Source organism: Notamacropus eugenii, chromosome 4 (assembly GCF_028372415.1).
Source record: "Notamacropus eugenii isolate mMacEug1 chromosome 4, mMacEug1.pri_v2, whole genome shotgun sequence".
NCBI classification, from domain to species: Eukaryota; Metazoa; Chordata; class Mammalia; order Diprotodontia; family Macropodidae; genus Notamacropus; species Notamacropus eugenii.
Genome location: NC_092875.1, coordinates 86444352 through 86466994, shown reverse-complemented (window position 1 = coordinate 86466994; position 22643 = coordinate 86444352). Strand labels below are relative to the sequence as shown.

The following is a 22643-nucleotide window of genomic DNA, read 5'->3' as shown; positions in this document are numbered from 1 at the left end:
TAAGTGCTTAACAGATGTTTACTGATTCTCTCTCTCTTTTTGGGTTCCCTCTTGGTTTTTCTACCTGTCTGATCACTACTTTGCTGGATGTTTATCCTTTAAAGCCCTGAAATTGAGGGTATCCCTTAAGGATCTGTTTGGGGCCCTCTTTTCTTTTCTCTCTGTACCAGGTGATCTCATCAGTTCCCATAAATATGGCATTTGTGCGAACCTGGTACACAATAAGCATTTATTTCTGTTTGAAGATGTCTTTTATTTTGCTTTTTATGTGCAATGGTGACATGGTAATATGTTTCAGTCTTTTAATGCTCACTCTGTGTGAGGTCCATTGTCCTTTCAGTGACCTGAAACGATGACTGACTGATAAATATAAAAACAGAAACACAACAAAAGCTCAAAGAGGAAGAAAAAAATGTCACCAGGCACCTTGGATGAGTTAAGTCCTAAATTAAAAGCTCTGGGCTTTCTGGCAGCCAAGAGAAAAACAAAAAGCACACTAGATTATACAATTATTATCTAATAAAAGGAAGCTTGTAAATTTGTTTTAAGAAAATGTTATAACATTTTCTTGGCACTGAAGTCAACTGGATTCTTAGTTCTTTTTTTTTAAAGAAAAGAAAAAGAAAAAAATTAAAGAAATAATGTTTTTCAATGAACAAAAATCTATTCTTTCATTCTGGGGAGTACAGCTGCTCCCCAGGGCTTGTGCTGATTGACACCCCTGGCCTGGCAGGTCACCACAGAGCAGGTGGGCAACATACCAAAGCAACCCATAGAAATTATAAACAGACAAAACTGAGATAGGACAGACCCTAGGTCAACCACTTCTCCCTGATCTCAAAGCCCCAACCCAAGCAGGCTTTGTCATTGCTGGAACGTCTTCATTTTTAGAAGGATCAAAGACAGCTTGTCTTTGTACACTTTTCCAGAGAAATCACAGAATTGAAAGTGACCTGAGAGGTCATCTGGTTCAACATTTCTTAACCTGCTGAATTACTACTAAGCATTTAAAGCCCAATTCAAATGTTATTTCCCCCATAAAGCCTTCCTTGATGTCCAAATGAGGAACAATCTTTGTCTTCACACCTCACATAACACTTCCCATGTATTGCTGCTTACAGCTGTTTCTTATTACTAGATTTTGAACTCCTTTAAGCAGAAAGCATGTCTCAAGTAATTTCTTTTTCTCAATGTTCAATACAGTGTTTTGCACAAATTAGGCTCATAATAAATGTTTGTTTAATGGTATTACAGAGAATAAGGGACAAGGTGAATGGCAGGGAAGGAGTGTCCCAGGCTAGGATGGATACAGAGGGAAGCTGATATCTTGACTGGAGGACAAGGCTGCTCTCCTAGGTATCCTAGTGGACGCTGGAAATATCAATAAGCTTCTGGAGGCTAAGACTACTCCTCTAGGACAGCCTAGAATTTAAAACTCTGAACCTTGGAGTTTCTAACATACCTGTTGAAGCCAGTATGTAAGGGACTGTGGGGTGATGTCATCCCTCTGATTAGGAGGCATTACTTCACTGTCCTCCATTTTCCAGGAAAAGTGGGAGGGAAAAAAGGAGGCGGCAAATGACTGGGGTGCTCCTTCAGTCATTGTGAACTCTTCCCCTCTCTTGGTCCTTCCATCTCCATTATCATCCTATGTCCTTCTGCCCTATGTGGCTAAACTCATTGACAAGGTCATCTACAACAGATGCTTCTACTTTCTCTCCTATCACTCTCTTCTTAATCCTTTGAAGCACAGCTTCCAAACTCTTCATTCTACTGTTCTCTCCGAAGTTGCCAATGAGATCTTGGTTCCCAAATCCAATGGCTTTTTCTCAATCTTCCTTCTCCTCAATCTCTGTGCTGCCTGATACTGTTGATCACCCTCTTCTCCTCTTGGTTCTCCTTCTACTTATTTGACTGCTCCTTGGTCTGCTTTGCTGTATCCCCATGCACACTATGACCTCTAACCTTAAGTGTCTCACAGGGTTCTGTGTTGGGCTCTCTTCTTCCTCTGTACTATTTCACTTGGTGATCTCATCAACTTCCATGGATTTAATTACTATTTCTATGCTGATGATTCTCAAATCTACCTAACCTGTGCTGCTAACTTGTCATCTCACATCTTCAAATGCCTTTTAGACATCTCAAACTCATTATGTCCAAAACAGAACTCATTTTTTCCTGTAAACCTTTGACTTCTCTAACTCCTAACTAATTACTGGAGAAGGTAACACCATTCTCCTGGTCCCTCAGAATTATAACTTGGGTGTCATCTCCAACTCCCATTTCTTATCTCCTACCCCCACCATATCTAACCTCTTGTTAAAGCCTGTCAATTTCACCTTTTCAACATCTTTCAAATGTGCCTCCTTCTCTCCTCTGACACTGCCACCCCTCTAGTACAGACCTCCATTACCTAATGACAGGATTACTACAATAGCCTTCTGGGGGTCTGCCTGCTTCAGATTTCTCCCCACTCCAATCTATCCTGCATTTAGCCACTAAAGTGATTTTCCTAAAGTGCAGCTTCAACTTCTATAAACTCCAGTGGCTTCTTATTGCCTCCGATACCGAATACAAAATACTCTGGCATTTATAACCTAGCCCACGGGTGGGGAACCTGCAGCCTTGATGCCACATGTGGTCTTCTAGGTCCTCAAGTGTGGCCCTTTGACTTCACAGAAGAAATTCCCTTAATAAAAAGATTTGTTCTGTAAAACTTGGACTCAGTCAAAAGGCCACATCCAAGGACCTAGAAGGTCACATGTGGCCTCGAGGCTGTAGGTTCCTCACACCTGACCTAACCCCTTCCAGTCTTCTTACACCTCACCACCTTTGGGCTCTATACACTTTCTTTGGCTGTCCCCTATCCCTGGATTGTTATCTTCTACAAGATGTCTTTCTCAATCCCTCTTGATTCTAGTGCCTTCCCTCTGTTAAATATTTCCTATTCATCCTCTATACAGCTTGTCTGTATTTTTATTTGCACACTGTCCTCCCCATTAGATTGCAAATTCTTTGAGAGCAAGGGCTACCTTTTGCTTTTTTGTATCCCCAGAGTCTACTACAGTACCTGGTACACAATAGGCACTTAATATTTACAGATGAATTTACTGACTCCCTCATCTTTGCATCTAATGAATTACCAATTTCTGTTATCCTGGGGCTTCTCCATAAAGTCCCCTGCATCTACTTTCTTTTCTCCATGTTTACTACCTCCATTCTATCTCACCTCATCATAGGATCACAGCTTTAGAGTTGGAAGACCTTAGAAGTCATCTGGTCCAACATCCTCATTTCACAGATGAAGAAACAGGTCCAGTGAAGTGAAAATGACAAGGTTCCACAGGTAGGTCTTAAGTGGCAGAGTAAGGTTCTACCTCAGGCCCTCTAACTCTAAATTTAAGACCTCACCTCTTACCTGGACTGGTGCCACAAATTCCTAAAAGATCTCCCTGCTTCCATCTCTCCTGCACAGGCTGTCCAATTAGGCTTCTGAAAGCACAGCTCTGCACATCACTTCCCTGCTCAAAACCTTTCAATGCCTCACTACAGTTTTAAGAAATAATATTTAAATTCCATGCCCTAGTAGACACACCTACCTACTTTTCCAGCCTTATCTCATGCAATTTTACATTCTCCTTCGATTTTATTTATTTGTCTTATTATTATTTGTCTGAAATAGACCAAGTTCCATGAAAGCTGAACCTAGGGGTCTTCCTCAACTGAGTCTCCTTCAATGTAGCCAAACACATGAAGAGGAGACAGTGGTAAATAAATGTTTGCAGAATTGTATTGAATCAGTCAAACAATCAAGTGTTAACTAGCTGCCTGTTATATGCCAATACAATAGAGGAACATCTGAGGCCAGAGATGCCACAAGTTTTTTAGAGCCCCACTACAGTCTGGGTGAGACAGCAAAGAATGTGACTCTCCCCTCAGTCCATAGTTCCAGTGTGGCAGAGCCAAAGTCAAGGTGTACCCAAAGGGATCAGTAATTAAGGGAGCTTGATCAACAAAGCACCCATATTTCTCTTCTGAGAACTGCTTTGGGCCTCTTTAGTTAGCCCTAGATCTGGCTAGGACAAGGCCCTGAGGGGCTAAGAATGGCAGATCCCTATGGTGCTTAAGACATTAGCTCAAAGAAGACAGGAAAAATGAGGAACCATGAAGCTTAACAATGTCAGATGACCTTAAATGTTCTGTCCCAGAGTTGATGGACAATCAATGAATCAGGTAAAGAATCAGTTTGAAACCATCTCTTGACCTAGGTGGTAGAAGCACACAGTGTGATGCCCAGAGATAACACTTCTGAGCTATTTTGGAGATGACAAGAGAGATACAAATAAGAGCATCTCCCTAGACTCTGATAAGGTTACTGAGCCTGTCCTAAAGGACTTTCTCATTAACAATTTAGGAAGAGGCTTTTCAACATCTGGCAATCGCAGAATCCTGTAGGTGGACTTTCTTGCCCTAAAACTCTGCCCTTCCCCACCTCACTGCAGCAGTAAATCACCAGATTTGGAGCTGGAAGAGAAGTCAGCGAGTCTAGTCCAAGTCTCTGTTTTCACAGACTCTCAGAGTTGGAAGATACTTGAGGCCATCTAGTACAAACCATGTTGGAATAAGAACTCTCCTCTATAACACAACCAACAGATGATCCTCTAACCTTTGTTTGAAGACCTCTAGTGACAGGGAACCATGTGGCAGTCTATTTAAGTTTTATCTCATTCTGGGTTTTAACATTACTTACGTTATTAGTGCTAAGGCTGGCGTCTGGAAGACCTGAATTCAAATTCAGTGGTACATGCTTAACTATGTGACCCTGGGCAAGTCACTTAACCTCTGTCTGCCTCAGTTTCCTCATCTGTAAAATGGGCATAATAATAAACACCTACTTCTAAGGGTTGTTGCAAAGATAAAATGAGTTATCTGTAAAGTGCTTTGTAAACCTTAAAATACTATATTAATGCTAGCTCTTATTATTTGTCACATGCCCTCATTTCTATTTTCTCTATGTACTCCTTTTCAGTTCTGTGAAGGCAGACATGTTCCATGTCATTTTGTCATATGGCAACACTGGCCAAATCTTAGTACTGAAAAGAAGGGCTTATGATCTCATGGGAAACTTAGGGTCAGTAAACAAACTACAATTTCCTGAAAGCAATTCAATCATTTTCCTTTGGGCCCAGCTCTATGTCCATCTATATATTCTGTCCACCCTAGGTATATATACAGAGACACTCTACAGAGTGCCATTAAATAGCGTGACCATAAAACCATGCTAAAATCTTGACAAAGTTGAGGGTGTCACAGGGAATGAATGGTAAGCTGGGTGGAAGGGACAAATGGAACATTTAGGAATACAAACAAAATTAGGAAAACAAGGACAAGATAAGAATTAGGAAAGCATATCAAGGGTTGCTGGTTTTCAAAGGTGGCAACATGAAAGTTTCCAACCAACTCCGGCTTCTTCTAAGACCACCTCAAGGCCAGTGAAAAACAATGCAAAGTAAAAGAGGATCAATAAAGACAAAGAGAATACCAGCCGTCCCCCCCCCCCCCCCAAAGGAACACAAAAACAAAACAGAAATTATAAAGGGTCTTGTTCTAGGTCTGATCCAGTACTGAGGGTATCCTACCCCTTTCTCACCTTCAGTTTCAAGGTATGAGAAGATGCCTACCTCTGGTTTCCTGTCCAGAAGGCCTTGGTCTCCAGCCCTTGGATCACCAAAATCCCAACTCAGCTACCTCACTTATAATTTCAGGAAGGGAAAAGGCACAGGCTCAGGCAGTTTATCCAAGACCAAGACTCTATCATTAGTCAGGATTGCTAGCTGCTTTATTCTAAGCCATCTCTGCACAAGAGGGCAAAAATGGGATCCAATCTATGGTACTGGTAGAAACACTCACATCAGTAAGATCAATGGAAGTATTTCCAGCATTGAGTAAAGTGTTAAGCCTTTAAAAAAATTATACAGGTCAACTGCAATGTACCATTTAATTCTGATAGATGGCCAATCCCCAAGCCAGATACTGCAGCCAAATTCACTTAATTTGAGTCCAGGAGGATTCCAAATCAGGAGAGCAGTATAGCTTCTAGTTGCAGAATAAAGATTACTGCTTCAAGAGTGTAGGTTCAAATTCCACTTCTGATATCAGTTTGCTCATACCTTGACAAGCCACAATCTTCCTCAGCCTCCGTTCCTCAACTATAAAATGATGCCTTGAGGGCTTCTGAAATCCCTTCCAGCTCTATCCAAATCTGGAATCCTATGATCCCCTTGATCTTGCTCTAGTTCACAGACAATGAGGAAATGAAAAGTGGCTCATTTGGAATATGTTAAGGAGTTCTGGGTCAAAACCATGCATATTAGTTGTGGATCTCTTTTTTCTTACAATACTGCTGGTAGGTGAAACTCAGTCTTTCCAACTTTACTGCCAGAACCCAGTGAGGGATCTGGCCCTGGTCCGAAGGAACACATTTGGAAGGTCTTCTGTGATTTCTGCCAGGATATCAGGATAGGCCTGGACAACTGGAAGAGCTTAACATTAAGGGGGTAATAAAAAAGAAAAAGGTTTTTTATCACACCCAGTAGTTAACTGGGTAAGACCAACAGGACATGTCTCTTACTACATGAAAAGCTGTATAAGGAAATCATCTTACGTTCCCAACTAGACCATAGGCTACTAGAAGTCAGGGAATATAGACTCCTGCTTTTGTGTTACCGTATCTGCTCCTCTGTAAATGAGACTAATATATGCACTCCCTACTTGATAGAATTACTGTGAGTAAAATAACCCATAAATTTTTTAGTATAATATGAATATAATATACTATAAATGCATCCTCCATCTTGCTTGGTACAGAGCTGGGAACACTTGTTGAAGACCACATTCCCTCAGTGAACAAACAGATCTGAAATCTACTGATTTTCCATTATCTTTACTAATGAACTGCGTAATCATTAGTGCAAAAGTGGCTAATAATTCTGAAGTTAGGACTGCAATCAAAGCCAGAGTAATGTTCTAACACAATAGAGATAGGCTATTTGGAGATTCCAGAGGAGTGACAAAGAAGAGCCAGTGAAGACTAACAGAAGACTAGCAGAAAAAGGCCTGTGTCACACACTGAGCAAGAAAAGAAAGAGAATTCTGAACCTCAAAATTACATATAGAGAAAATCACCCCCCCCCCAACTATTCCTACATACTGCTCAATTCTTATGAGGATACTATGGCTTTTTAAAGTTTGCTATCTTTTCAGAAGATGCTTGCTCCTTAGAAGGAAAGCTATTACATATCTGGACAGCATACTAAAAAATAGAGATGTCACTTTGCTGACAAAGGTCCATATGGTCAAAGCTATGTTTTTTTAGTAGTAAGGTATGGCTGTGAAAGATGGATTATAAGGAAAGCTAAGTGTCTCAGGATTGACGCTTTTGAATTGTGGTGCTAGAGAAGAATTATGAGAGTTCCTTGGACAGAAAGGAAATCAAATCAGTCAATACTTGAAGAAATTAATTTAGACTATCCGCTGTAAGGACAAATACTCATGCTGAAGTTTAAATACTTTCCCCTACATAATGAGAAAGCAGAACTCATTGGAAAAGATCCTGATGTTGGTTAAGATTGAAGGTAAAAGGAGAAGGGGATGGCAGAGAATGAGATCAATAGTGTTATGGAAGAAATGAATATGAGATTGGACAGACCTCAGGAGATAGTGGATGATAAAAGGGCCTGGTGTGCTATGGTTTGTGGGGTCATGAAGAGTTGGACACAACTGGCCTAATGAACAACAAATCTTTGTGAAGAAGATTCATGAAAAAATAATAATGACAATCCACACATAACTTATGGAGAATGAGACAGAGACCTCAAAGGAATCTTTAGGGCATCTATAAATTCTCCCACTTCAAGGTCCCCTTCTTCCACAAAGCCTTCTTGGTTGACTCCAATCTACAATGATATACATTTAATTAAGTCTTCTATCATTCTTTTATCATGTTACTGTATTTCATCTCCCCAATGCCTTTAGAAAGAAAAGGACTATATTTCTTCTCAGTATCCCCCCAGTATTCAGCACAGGAGTAGGCACATGGGAGATAGTAACTATATAATTAATGTATCTGGAAGAGGAGGAGGGTAGGTGCAAATATAAGGACAAATTTAATAGTCTTCTCTCTAAAGGATTGTTATGAAAAACACCCCCAAAACCAATAAGTTATTCTGAAACTCTGCAAAGGATCAAATTTTAAGAGGCCAGAGGCTTAGGTTTGAAGCTTCATTAACAAGAAGACAGAATCCAAAAAACAGGGAAATGATAGTCATAGTTTCACAAATACTGAGCCGAATAGGACTTTAAAAGTCATAGAGCCCAAACCTTTCATTTTACGGAGGAAATTTTTTTGACCCATTTTGATCAAGCTATAGAGTACTATGCTCAATTCTGGGTTTATATTTTACAAACTAAAGTGTGTCCAGACGCAAGAGAACAAGATAAAGCATCTAGAAACCAAGACATATGAGAAAGAGTTGAAAGACCTGAGCAGGTCTTTCAGTGGTTTCCAAACCCCTCCTTGACACTAAATTGTCAAGACTTCCCCCTTTTAATAAAATAAGCTACACAATCTACAATTTGCTAACTCTTATTTTATTAAAACAGATGAAAAATTCTTATAATTTTAGCCCATACAAATCTTAAACAAAAAATGTAATTTAGATATCTATGGATAAAATATTTTATGACATATTTAAGACAATGAAATATAAACTTAACTGAACATTTCAAACTATTTATAATTACTAAATTGTTTTGATATTTTAAGTTGTAATTTTTATGAAAATTAGCTTATATTTTTATTTTGAAATAACATAGGCTATTTAACATCCATACAATGATTAACTTCAAGATTATTCACACTTTATGTCAAAGGCCACAAACATAGCAATAATAATTTATGAATCATGAGCCTATGCTGACTAATTGTGATGGCAGATTCAAACAGGCCATTTCAAACCTGACCTTGTTTGTGTATGCTGGATTACTCTTCACACTGCATTTACTGTCAGCTGGAATAAATATGCCATCTTGTTCTTTTGTTGACTGTGATCTGAACTTTGTTTTTATTTTTTAGAAGTGGATATATTTATGCAGGAATTACATTGAGAAATATTAAGTAATTTTGACCAATGCTTTTTAAACTACCCCCACAAGGGTGTATTGTGTTTAAGAAGGTTCAATAGTTTGGAAGAATATTGTTAATTTGATAGAAGGTGGGATGTTCAACTTTTCTTGGCTATCTTTGTTAGTAATCCATGATCTAGTTGCTTTTCTAATATCCAATTTTTGTCATCTTGGTTTTTCTAATCTTGCTTGCATTCCTATTTGCCCCCATCTATGTCTCTAGCTTAGCTCATATTCACCATCCATTCTCAATGCCTCCCAATGTCTGGGCACTCCTTAGTATTTGTATATAATGAGGTCTGTAGTACACTATTTGTATCCCAATTCCTTCCCATTGGTTTAACTGACAACTGAAGAATGGCCCCTGTCCTAGTGGCTTCTTAGTTGGAACTTCTGTCATGGATTCTAACAGGAAAGAAGGATTGGAACTATTCTCTCTGGTTTCAAGGGAAGAACTGGGGCTCGACTCTCTGGATTTCTTTTTGCAGCTTGCATTTGCAACCTGAAGAAACTTCTGCCTTGCAGCACTGTTCTCCTGACTGGTAACTGTCAGCCTTGGACCACTGCTTCAGTAAGGGTGCAGCCAAGTTGAACTTCATGTGACTTTATTTACCACTTTTTCTGTTCCAAACACCAGCTCACTCAGGGGGGCTATCTTGCTCACTTGCATGTGCTTAGTGCAGTGCCTGGTGCATAGGAAGTGCTTAATAAATGCTTCCTCTTGGATAGCAGTGAGTTTTTAAACAGAGGCCAAGTGGCCATAGACACTTTAGATGGGATTCCTGCATTGGCTGGATGGTCCAATCACATGTTTTCTCAGGTTCTTTCCACTTCTGGGCTTCTATGAAGGCTCCTATACTCATTTGGTTGGGTACAGGAAGACATTCATCAATAGAAGAGGATAACAAGGGAAGGTAATATATGGCACTTTGAGATGCGCAAACTTCTTTCCTTTAAACAACCCTGTTAAGTTGGTGATCTAAGGCGGATCTCTCTTTTACAGATGACAAAACAAGAGGAGTGGAAAGATGAAATGACTTCTATAACCTAGTAAGAATCAGAGTCAGTATTTGAATTCACATTTCCTGTTTGATTTTCTTTTCTATAAAATGAAAGGGGTGGACTAGATGATCTTTAAGGACACTTCAAGCTCTAAATATTGTGATTTCAGATCCAGAATTTTTCAATCATTCCATGCTTGCCTCTCGGTTCTGCGGAAGAGTCAGCTGTCTGAGATGGTTAATGTGCCCTTTTTCTGAATCCTGGGTTGGGGGAGATGGTCTCTTAAGATCCCTCCATGCTTTAGGACAAGCTCACAAGTGTGGTCTCAGAAACCCTCTTGCTTTGTGTTTCTAATTTAGTCATGAAAATATGACCAATGTTTATTGAGCTCCTCTTAGAAAACAAGATTTCCAATTCTACCACATTCTAAAAAACTATCTAGATTCCAATGCCAGACACCATTTGCCCTGGGGCTTGAGATTTCATGAACATTTCATTTTACCTCACTCCCTCCTCTCTGGCTACATCTTTCACTGCGCTGCTGCTATGCAGAACCATATTTTTTCTTTTCTCCCCTCCCTAGTCCTGGGATCAAGAACCAAGTCAATAAGCTTTTAAGTACCTACTATGTACCTGTTACCAGTGCTGAGCACTGGAACCAAGAATGAACCAATTTTGTCATTGTTCCTGGAAGATATTACAATCTACTCCCCTGCAGTGGCCCTACTCTAAGAACTTAGAAACTTTTCTGACCAAAGTGTCCCTTCCAGACTTCTCCTATTAGAATAAGGACACCTGCTACCAGTAGCTGCAGGATTCTTGACCTTTTCTAAGCTTCCTCCAAACAACAACAATAATGATGACGATGATGATAATGACACCACTCCATATTATGCGTATCAACACCATATGCATGAATATCAATCACAAGGGGAAGAAGCAAAGAGTCCAAAGTAAATCATTCCAATGTGAGCAGCAGTAACATATAGTTTCTAAGAAGCCCAGCAAAACACTGGGAGTAACTTCGGTACTCCCAGGACTGATATTGCCAATCAGTGATGTGGGAACTTAGCTCTTCTGTCCCTTGTTGAAATCAAGAGTAGCTCTGCAGAACATCAATAACATGAAAACACATTTTAAAAACTTCTATAAACAATTGAAACTTGATCCTCACAAACCAAAATAAACATCTACATTTCGAGATTGACAAAGCGTTTTTCACCTATAAGGTGGTGTTATTATTTCCATTTTCTATGTGATGGGCTTCAAACCCAAATCTTCCCGAACTTGCCAAGACCAGGTTCAGGTTCTACTACACCATATGGTCTGTTCCTTCTAAGAAAAATAACCACCATGGGTCCATCTGAAGGTTCTCAGCCAATGGTGGCTTTTCAAATTTCAGAAGTACAGAGAGGTCAGCCATAGGTTGGTGTGAGGTAATGCTATCATCTATATCCTTATCTCAGTCAAGAGGCTTATTCTCCTTCTGGCTAAAATGAAACAGTATAAAGGCAGAGCTGCTTACATATAGCATGTAGGATTTAAACAGGGCAGAGGACAAACAATCCCCACCTTAGAATCAGAACTTACCAAATTGCTAGTACAGGTTTTTATTCAACTTGCTGTAACTTCTAGGATGTAGACACTGTTTGCCTAGCTTTCATTTTTGTTGTTCAGTTGCGTCTGACTCTTTGTGATCCCATTTGGGATTTTTTTTTTAAATAAAGCTACTGCAATGTCTTGCCATTTCCTTCTCTACTTCATTTTACAGATGAGGAACTGAGGCAAACTGGGTTACGTGACTTAGCCAGGTTCATACAGCTACTAAGTGTCTTAGGTTAAATTTGAACTCAGGTACTCCGGACTCCAGGTCTTGTGCTCTGTCCACTGTACCACCTAGCTGCCCTACCCCCTGAATTTTCACTCTTGACTATCTAGACCTTCATTATTTGTCAGATACTTTTTGTTTGGCTGGACTGTTGGCAAGATGGGGCTCATGGCCCCAACAGAGAGATGACTTCCACTCAGGTTACTGACTTATCTAAAAGGAATCTGCAACTAATGATCTTGGGCACAAGGATGGGGAACCTGCAGCCCAGAGGTCACATGTGGCCCTCTAGGTCCTCAACTGTGGCCCTTTGACCGAATCCAAACTTCATAGAACAAATCCCCTTAATAAAAGGATTGTTCTGTAAAACTTGAATTCGGTCAAAAGGCTGCATCCAAGGACCAAGAAGACCATTCCTTGGGTCTCAGAGACGAATGAACTCTCTGCAATGTGACAACTTTAGAGTACCAAGAACACCCAGCCCAGAGAAAGGTAGGCTAAAGAGCCAGTAGGAATAGGAAGAGATAAGATGAAACAAGTCTAAATTCCTAGGGTGGGGCGTGGGGAAGGGAGGGAGGAATACTGAATGTAATTACTAACGGACTCTCAAATAGAGACTACAGGGGACAATCTTTTAATATCTCCTTCCTGTCCTATGCTAGAGATCTAAAATGATTGCTCTTTCACCTACACACTCACTGATCCTCACCTCAAGGTCACTAAACTAGTCTGAGGTAGGCAGTAAGGTAGAACCAAACTTTAGGGCAGGCCTTCTGGCGTTTGGGCAGCCTTCTTGGTGTGGCATGGCACTGTGCAAAGTGCTCATGTTTGCCGTTCAGAACCAAGGCTGCAATGAAGTTGCTGCAACATGGGCAAGTGCTGCCAGAAACACCTTGGATTCATTAGGCATTTGATTTTTAATTAATTTTTGGTCATCGCACACTCAGAAACTTTTTATTGCTGCCAAATTTTTCTCAACACCCTATGGGGTTGAGACCCACAGTTTAAGTGCTGCTTTAGAGCAGCTCTGGGGAGGAGGAAGGGAACCATAAATTCTAGATGACTTTAGATGCTCAGGAAAAAGATCCTATATTCAAATGGCATATTTATTAATGAGATGGGAATGAGAAAAAAAACCATATCCTACTTGCAGAAATAAACTAGTCATCAATACATTTCTCTCCTGTTCTTCAGGATGGCAACAGTGGATTTCTCCCAATACTGGGAGGGGCAAGAAGGGCTAGAATTCCATGTTTTTGGAGGCCACTTAGGCTATTCTCATGTCCAGATAAGACTGCTCCCCCAAACCTCCTGGGTATAAGATTATTATTCCTTTGGAAAGGTACATTATTCATTAATAAGCCTCACTGAAATATCCACATGAGATGTTAGGTGGAGCAACAGACTAGAGAGTTATGGCTGACAAGTATCAGTTGTGGAGAAGTCACAGAGCTTCCTGGTAACCTTATGTGTCTTTGTCTTCATCTGTCAAATGGGCAATCTGCCCTGGAGGTCTGATGTTCCCACAAAGAGTTTATCAGTCTAGCAGGGAGGAACTTGGGATAGTAAATTCTGTAGAGAGGCTATTGACTAGAGGTCCTGTTCCAAGAAGGCACTGCAGACTCTGTGGCCACAGAAACGGAAGATATCACATTGGGTATGAGTACTGAGCCTCAGGCAGTTTTGTGGTATAATGCCTGGCTTGGAGAGGAATGGATTTTTGTGTTTCTGGTACCAATCCATGTCCCTTTCTTGTCTCTATTCAGCACTCATTTCTGCACTGTCATCATTGGCACTAAACCAGCCTAACTAGTGTGCTGACTAGGCAAGATCCAATAGGCTACAAATGGGTTTTGGTCCGAACCATACTTAGCATTTCTACAACAGGAGGAAAGGGTTGCAATGAAACGAACAGACAACAAAACTGGCTGGGAGTTCTGAGAAGACTAGAACCACCTCTGTTCACTTTGGTTTACATAGTGTCCAACCAAGTATGATTCTTCCAGGGTTCCTGAACATTACCTCATCAGGAGTCTAGAGATTCCTCTTGAACTGTTCCTTTTCAGCTTAACCTAGGGGCAACTTCTGGTACTATTTCTCTGGAGTTTTCTTCCAGCCTGGTCTGGAAACTGAGGCCTGGCATCCCCATAGTAAATTCCTCACACCTGGACTTTCCCCAGCTAGATTTTCTGCAAACTTCAAGCAAGAATAAATGGCAAGAGGACTTCTTTGAAAGGCCACTACTATTTGGTGGCCCCTGGATGCTCTCTTTTCAGCTGTTCATAACCCTGATTACAGAGAAGAACCCTGGATCTAATAAAGGGGGCTCACAAAATGACTGGGCTATGGGAATTATAGTAAAGGGCTTAAAAATGATTTGTTTCAAAGTTATTTGTGACAAGAGAGTTGTTGGAAGGATGGTTGAAGGAGAAACTCAAGGTCTGCCTTGAAGTGGTAACCATAAAAGTAAGGAATCAATGACAATAAAACAAACATTTCCCTCATAACTTATACCCACAATCTTAGAATCTCAGAATTAGAAGGGATATCAGAGTATCTAGTTCTGCATTTATATGAATAAGAATCTTCTTTATTGTACACTCCCAAAATAACCACCCAGTCTCTGCCTAAAGACCTCTAATAAAGACCTCTCCATCTCTGCCTATAGGCCTCCTTCAAGTCTCAGCTAAAAGTCCACCTTCTATAGGAAGCCCTTTCCAATTTCTTTGAATGCTAGTGATTTTCCTCTGTTGACTATATCCAAATTAACTCATCTATAGCTTGTTCATACATGGTTTTGCATTCTATCTCCTCCCATTAGATTCTGAACTCCTTGAGAGTAGGGAACATCTGCCTTTTTTGTATCTGCAGCACTTAGCACTATGTCTAGCACATAGTAGGCACTTAATGTTTACTGATAAACTAACTGCTGATATAGTCATTCTACCTTTAGACAGACGAATGTTAGGAATAAGAGGTGGATGATATAGTATGGGTCAGCCCACCACAAGATTTCATTGATGAAAAACACCCAAGTCCAGGAGATAACAGGTGAGATAAAATTATACTCCTTAAGAAGCACTTACTTGTGGAAAGCTTAACTTCTAGATCTCTCTTAGGAGGAACTTTTCAAAATAATCTTTTAGACCAAGAGAATTAAAGAAAAATAAACAGGAAACACTGTTTAACTGCCAAAAAAAAAACCAAACCCAACCCAAAACACTGAGCTGTGCATAAGTGGAGTGACCCTGTTCTGGGAGTTCCAAGTTGGATTCAGGCAAGGGAAGGTTCAGGAGCTGGTACATCAAGGATTTTCTTTTCCTGGTTTCTCAAGAGACTGATTTGAGAAAGAAAAATCAAATATCTCACGGTGATTGAGGAACTCTCATGGCAGTTATTTTAGCTCATCAGGGGCTATGTATACTCAGAGGCTGACCAGGTTAAGATGGCTTATAATTTCTACTCTTCAGAGTGTTCTTTCCCCCTTAGCCTTAAACACCTGGTTTCTATGGGATTTACAGGATATCCTGGGACATCATTGCAAAAAAATGTAAATAGCAGTTCCTATTCAGTTGAGCTTTGATCTAGAATTCCAGATGCTCTCCCTGATTTATTCGTGCAAATCAGAGCTGCCCAGCTGTGAGGCTGCTTAAGGGAGTGCGGCTGTGTAGTGCCTTCTGTCAAATAGCCAGTCCTTAACAAAAATGGAAAAATCAGCTGCTTAATCCCTCGGGACCTTCCTTCCAATACTTAAGATTCTGTCACATTTTGCTTTCAATTTTTGATTTCTGAACTTTCCCATAAAGTCTCTCACCATATAGACAGTCACTAGTTTAACATGGTACAGCCCAATATTTTGGGCCAAATCATGCCACATTCTCTACTGCCACTGCCTCTGGCAACACGCATTAATTACTATGCAGTATAACTTCCTGGGAATGATGTTTATTATTAAAACTCTGGGCTTGTTGAGACTGACAGAGATACGTCTCTAGCTGTCTCACAGTTAGGTAAGGACCAAGGAATGAGAAGGCCTGACCCAACCCATCTTTCTAATTCTGCCCATCCAAGGCAGATATTAGTTGAATAGCAGCTGAACTAGAAAGCTCAGTCAGGAAGAGTTAGGGCTCAGGAATTTAGGGTTAACCACTCTGACAAGCAGCTGTATGATCCAGGAAAAACAAGGGCTCCAAAACTGTTTTGTTTACTTCTACTTCTGTGGGCCTAGGGGAAAACATTTTCTTCTACCTACCTCAGGCTAGCCACAGCTTGGGACAAACCCAGGGCTGGCTGCCCACCAGACATTGCTCAGGGGGTTATGCTCCTGAATTGTAAGGCTATGATATGACAATAACAGCTACCACTTACATAGTGCCTTACACATATGATCCCATTTGATTCTCACAGATGTCTTGGGAGTTTGACACTATTGTGTATTCTTATTTTACAGACGAAGAAACAAGGCAGGCTTAGGTGAAATGACTGGCTCAGGGTCCCAAAACGATTAAGCGTCTAGGGCCAAAGGAACTCAGGTCTTCCTGACTGGGTCCAGGGCTCTACCCACTGCACCACCTAGCTGCTATGCATGACTGCCACCTCATTTCTCTCTCCTTTCCGTTAATTTTACAAGACCAAAGGTAATGAAAGAGGTAATAATAATAATGATATTAGCTAGGATTTACAGCGTGCCTAACATGCTCCAGGCACAGTGCTAAGTGGCTTAAAAACTGTATCTCATTTTATCCTCACAACAACTCCGGGAGATAGGTGCTATTATTTATCTCTGTTTTACGGAGAAGGCAGCAGAGGTTAAGTGACTTATCTAAGATCCATACAGCTCCTAAGTGTCTGAACTCAGTTCTTCTGGACTCCAGTCCCTGCACCCTAACCACTGTGCTACCTGGCAGCTCTAAGGAGGTGACCGGAACAAATCCAACTCCACCCTAAATGCAAGATAAACAACGTGGAATCTAAAGTCTCCCTCGCCAGGGTTCTGGAGAATGAAGGTTCAGTTCAGCTTTCCTCCCGGAGGGCTGAGAACTGGGCAAGCCCATGCTCTCTTTCCTCATGATTTTGGAGTTGGAAGTGACCTTATGGAGCTTCAAGTCTTTCTTTACTGATCCATGGTTAGGGCTTCGCCCCTCCCAAAACGTAGGGTGTCCAGGGCCCCCGCCGACAGGCTTCTAGCAAGTGGAGGTCTTGGGGAGGACGTCCCTCCTCCCAAATAAACAGCCTGGTATCACCTTTCCCTCACCAGATCGAGCGACCTAGGCCAGCAGCTGAGATTCGAGGGCATCTCAGCGGGGGTGGGGGGCGGGCTAGGGAACAGCTTCCAGGCCACCCCAGTTCTCCCATCCCCCCACTCTAGCAAACCCTGCCCTGTTCCGAGGCGCAGTAACTCCTATCCCTAACTGGCAGCGGAGGTTCAACTCTGAGCGGCCCAGCCCCTAGTCAGGCTTCGGTGCGGGAGGCGCAGCGGAGAGGACGGCCCAAGATGCCGAGCCAGGCTCCGGCGGAGGAGGTGCAGTCACCGCGTGCGCCGCCCCCCGGCCCCGCTGCTGCAAAGCGGGGAGCACCACCCTGCGTGCCCCGGCCCCTCTCCAGTCTCCCCGCGCCCCTCCCGCCCCGGGCGCAGTGGAGGAAGGACCACCACTGCGGCCCCCGCACCCCTCTCCCCGCCCCGGGCCTCGCCAGGCTCCAAGGAAAGAGGAGCCCGTCACCCCGCGCCCGCCCCAGGCCCTCACCGGGCTCCAGCAGATTAGCGGGTCTGTCTCCGGATCGCTCACTAGGGTCCACAGCTTGGTCAGGAAGGCAGGGACGTTGCTGGGCCCCGCCATACCGGGGCCCCCGGGCAACTCCATTCCGGGGGCCGGCGGGCTGGGCAGGGCAGGGAGGGGAGGAGAGGGCCGGCCTGCTGCGAGCGGACCGGGTACGGAAGGAAGGAAGGCTGCCGCTTAGCGCCGCCGCCTCTGGAGCTGCAAGGGATCCGCTGCCTCGGCCTGAGGCACCGTAGCCGACTCCGCCGCTGCCCGAGCCGCTACCACCGCCCGCTGCGCAGACAGAACTCCGGGGCCCAGCATGGCCGCCGCCATCTTGCGACGGGCTCGCCCCCGGCGCCGTCGACTACCTACACGCGTGCGCGCGCGTGACGTTCCCTCCGCCCAACGGCATCCCAGCTCCGCCTCTCGCGTGAGCGTTTATATCTTCCTGGCCACTCTTTTTCCTTGCTCTCTGCCCCTACCCTGCGATGAAGGCTTGGACGCATGCGCACCCTGAGCCTCCAGGAACGAAGAGAGGAAGGGTTTCTTCTAGCGCCGCCTCGGCGCTTCTGACGCACCTGCAGCTGCGCCAGGCGCAGGCGCACACTGCTTCTAATCCAGAGCCGGACAGGAAGGGGAGGGAAGAGAGAAGAGAGGAGGTCTCCGGCCGCCAGAGCCAGGCAGCGGCGCGACGAGCGGCGGCAACATGGCCGGGGCGCGGGGCGGGAGGCGCGCAGGCATGGGAGCAGGAGCCCCAGCGGGGGCCCGAGCGAAGGCCGGGAAGAGGCCCGCGGAGCGGCAGCCCGAGCCGCCGGAGGCGGGGTCCAGCGAGGAGGTGACAGCGCCAGGCGGGCCACGTGCACGCGGGCGGAGGGGAGGGGGCCGGACGAGGGGCGGCCGGGGGAGGGCGAGGGGGTGCTGAGGGAGCGGGGATGGAGAGGAAGTGGAGGCAGGAAGCTGAGAGGGAGGGGGGCCTCAGGGGCAGCGGCGATGAGGGGTCGTTGTGGGCGCGGGGCAGGCCCTGCAGTGACAGGGACTGGGAGGGGATCCCGAGGGGAGAGAGCGTCAGTCCACATGACCCTGTGCCAAGCACTGGGGCTACCCAGAGAGCCAAAAGGCAGGAACAGGAAGGATGGGGGCTCACTGAGGATGGTGGGCCCCGAGGGGAAGAGCTGGGGCTGGCCCTGGGGCATTGGGGATTCAGAAGGTAGAGGAACTTGATGGAGACTAAAGGGATGCTGAGGAGATAGGACTGGAGGTCTTAGAGAGGACCCTAATCTTTGATGGGTAACATTTAATGGATTTTTTCAAAGGGGTGATTTAGGTGAAGGGATTAGTGGGGGACAGGAGATGGATACTAGAAGATGTCGAGTGGTGGGGAGAGACCCTGAGGGGATAGACCTGAAGAGATTTTAGAAAACCTGTAGAGGAGTGGAGAAGGAACCCTAAGAAGTGGGTCTGGGGTAAACCAGGTATGTCTGGAGAATTGGTGCTGTGGGGTAGGGAAGAAGTAGGGGCCATTATAGTGGGAAAATAGCTGAAGTTGATGGACTGGAGAAGACGGGATTTGAGGGTGTTTGAGAGGTGGAGTGGAGAAACTGAAAAGATAGTGGTGTACTTTGAGGTGGGTTTGTTTGGGAATTAGGCATTCCTAAAGGAAGTGAGGGAAGGATAGACACAGGAGAAGGGAAAGGAGTTTGGGAGATGAGAGTCCAGGTGGAGGAGTAGGAGAGGGAGACACTTAGGGCCCAGGAGAATACCTAGGGAAAGAGTCTTTTTGGATCCAATCCCCAGGGATAAAAAGGCACTGGCAAATGAAACCTTCCCCTCCACCCTTCCCCTTCAGTTACTCCTCTGGTTGTTTTTCTGAGTAAGTGGCTCTGTCTAGGATCACTGGGTACCCTGGTCATGGGGACCCCCTTAGCATAGTTTTGCTTTTTCTCTGAAATCCTCACTTCTCTAATCCTCTAGGGGGACCAGAAATTTTGGTTTATAGCAGGTGTAGATCCTGTGTCAGAGTAGCCAGAGTAGTGTCAAACCTGAAAAGGACTGTAAGATGGGAGTTCCTAGAGCTAGGTATTTCCTCATTTGATATCCAGGTACCTTTTAGTGCCTGGAATTTTTCACATGACCTGTGTATTGATTATTGCTGCTCTTATTAGCCAACACTTTTACATGAGGCTGTTTTCCATCATGGGTCTGTTTTGCTTGTTCACGGAAGAAGGCATATTTCAAGAGTGATTTAAATACCTAAACATGTGACATTGGGAGAACAAGAAAATGTTTCTTAAGGATACAGTTTACATATTGTATTTGTTAAATGTGTGTATACATATACATGCATAAATACATGTATGTGTGTATATATGTACACATACATATATGCACACACACATCCTGTGTAAAACCTAACAGAGTTATGTACTTGCTGAGAGACAGTGAATGACCAGATGAATGGGACTCTAAACTCAATAGGAGCAACTTAGAGCCCGTGGATGAAGGAATTTGGAAAAATAATAATAGTATTTGTATAGCATTTGAAAAGCACTTTACATTATCTTCTTTGATCAGTATTGAATCTGGTCTGTCCTTCTGGCTAATAGTGCCTGTTAGTCCTTCTGACTGGCACCATGGCATAGATGGAGGGGGTCTTTGGTGGTATTTTACCATAATATAAATGCTTCTTTGGCAGCTGCCTCTCTTCAGTCGTCCAGCCCCCAGCCAGAGTGCAGCAGACAGTGAGTCTGACCCATCCGATAGTGAAGAAAGTGTATTCTCGGGTCTGGAGGACTCTGGCAGTGACAGTAGTGAGGATGATGCCAGCAGTATTGAAGATGGACAACCCAAGAGCATCCCAAAGATGACTCAGGACAAGTCCCAGGTAAATGAAAAGGTCTTAGGTAAAGGTTTTTTCCGGAAACATGTTGAGATTGTGTGCTGTTCCTTTCTTCTCTGCGCTCTCCGGCTTTAGACAGCTCTATCCCTTGGTGCTTTTAGGAGTCCTGAAGACTATCCCTCAACATTCTTTAGCATTGTATAGTCAGCCAATAAGCATTTAAGGCCTTATTATTAGCTGGTTCCTGTGCTGTGTACTGAGGATAGAGAGATGAGAAATACCTGTTTTCAAGGAGCTTACATTCTGAGCAGTGGAAAGGGGAGTGGCCTGGGAACCAACAGTTTTGAATTCTTTTATTTCATTTTATTTTTAAAATTTTGAACTTAAAAACCAAAAGAAGAACATTTCCACATATATAGCATAACATTAAAAAAAGGATTGTATGTGAAAAATGAGAATCTCTACTTTAATACAACTTTTGAAAAAAGTATATACATATTACTTTTAAAACTGCCCTATTTCTCTGTGCTTTCTTCTGAATGTCCTCTTGGAAAAATGTTTCAGTGGTCTGCTTTTTATTGCTAATGCTCTCTATTTCTTCTCCACACTAACCTCAGCTCCATTAAAACTCTGAGAAAAAGGGAAGAAAAGACTTGTAATAAATTATCATGATCATGCAAAATGAATCCACATGGCATCCATGTACAAAAATGTATGTCTCTTTCTGTACTTCGTCTGTCACTTCTCTGTCAGGATTTGGGTAAACATTTTGTCATAGGTCCTCTAGAGACCTGACCATTGGATTGATTATAATTGTTCTGAAGTTATTCTTCTTCACAGTGTTGTCATTATTGTATAAATTGTTCTCCTGATTTTGCACACTTCACTCTTCATCAATGCATACTCATTCCAAATTTATCTCTTCTATCTCCTGTAATGCAATGCCTTTATGGTTCAACGCCAGTTTTCAGTCATTTTCCAATTATGTAAGAGGAAATCTAGGGTACCTGTTTAGATTCTAGTTCTTTGTGTTACCTTCTTCCCCTCACCTTCCCTCATTCAGGATTAGGAAGTTTGTTTTGTTTGTGGCTCTACACTCCTTCCCTTGTGTAATCCTCCCTCTTAAGTCCCTGCTTGTTTCTCTGTTGAATCTAGTGTATTTCTGCACCAAACTGTAGGTATGTGTTCAACCCATCTTTGTCCATTTCAGGTAAAAGTGAGATTCATCTGATTCCTGTTCCCTTGACCCCTTTCCTCTGTGTTTGTATACTTTTTTCCTTGCATACTCAATTATGAGAATCAGCAAGTTCTACCTCCTCCTTTTTCCCTTTTATACTAACATATTTCTTTTACTCCCCTTTCTCATTTCCTTCTTCAGTCCCTCAGAACAGGACCAATCCATGCCTGGGTGTTCTTATTCTTTCTTATTTAATTCCCTCAATACCCTTGAAGAAATTGAGGTCCTGATGGTACACTTGTTTCTTTCCTCCCTTTAGAATTTTAACATTATAATAACACACACCCACTTCTAATTTTCTAAGTTTCTCTCGACTCTTATGTTTGTATTTCGGAGTTCTTACTTGGCTCTGGTTTTCTTATCAGAAATGCTTCAAAGTCCTCTATTCCATTATAGGTCTGTTTTTCCTCCTATATGATTATATTCATCTTTGCAGGGTAGGTTATTGATTGTAAACTCATATTTTATTTCTTGGGATATTATCTTCTAAGATCTCCTCTTGTTCACAGAAGCTACTGTGTACCTTGGTATTTGAAATTTTTCCTTCTGGAGTCTTGCAACATTTTTCTGGATTTGGATTATGATATTCCTGGGATTCTTCTCTTCGCATTGCTCTCTGGTTCTAATAAATCTGGGCAGTTTTCACTGATCTTTTTTCGAGGTTGGTTGTTTTTGATATGACATCTAAAATTTTCTATTTTTTCTATCTTTTGATTTGTTCCAATTTTTTTTCTGTGTATAGAGATACAGATTTCTGCTTGGTCCATTATTGAAGTAGGATTCACCATTTTTTTTCTG

General features: G+C 42.9%; 2 protein-coding genes across 5 annotated transcripts in view; one reads left to right on the top strand and one right to left on the bottom strand.

Annotated features, from left to right (window-relative positions):
* HSF1 (heat shock transcription factor 1) overlaps positions 1-18167 on the bottom strand; it is an 89170-nt gene extending 71003 nt beyond the window's left edge. For 2 of the 4 annotated variants that reach the window (XM_072602696.1, XM_072602694.1), the window contains exon 1: positions 17758-18125. In XM_072602696.1, the coding sequence (XP_072458797.1) occupies positions 17758-17874 (117 nt within the window). In that variant the 5' untranslated portion in view covers positions 17875-18125. Of the gene's footprint in view, positions 1-17757 lie in introns of all 4 variants that reach the window. The other 2 variants (XM_072602695.1, XM_072602697.1) reach the window with 2 other exon arrangements.
* A 72-nt stretch (positions 18168-18239) lies between these two features.
* BOP1 (BOP1 ribosomal biogenesis factor) overlaps positions 18240-22643 on the top strand; it is a 63206-nt gene continuing 58802 nt past the window's right edge. The window contains exons 1-2 of the mRNA XM_072602691.1: positions 18240-18607; positions 20465-20653. Coding sequence (XP_072458792.1) covers positions 18479-18607; positions 20465-20653 — 318 coding nt within the window. The 5' untranslated portion in view covers positions 18240-18478. The remainder of the gene's footprint in view (positions 18608-20464; positions 20654-22643) is intronic.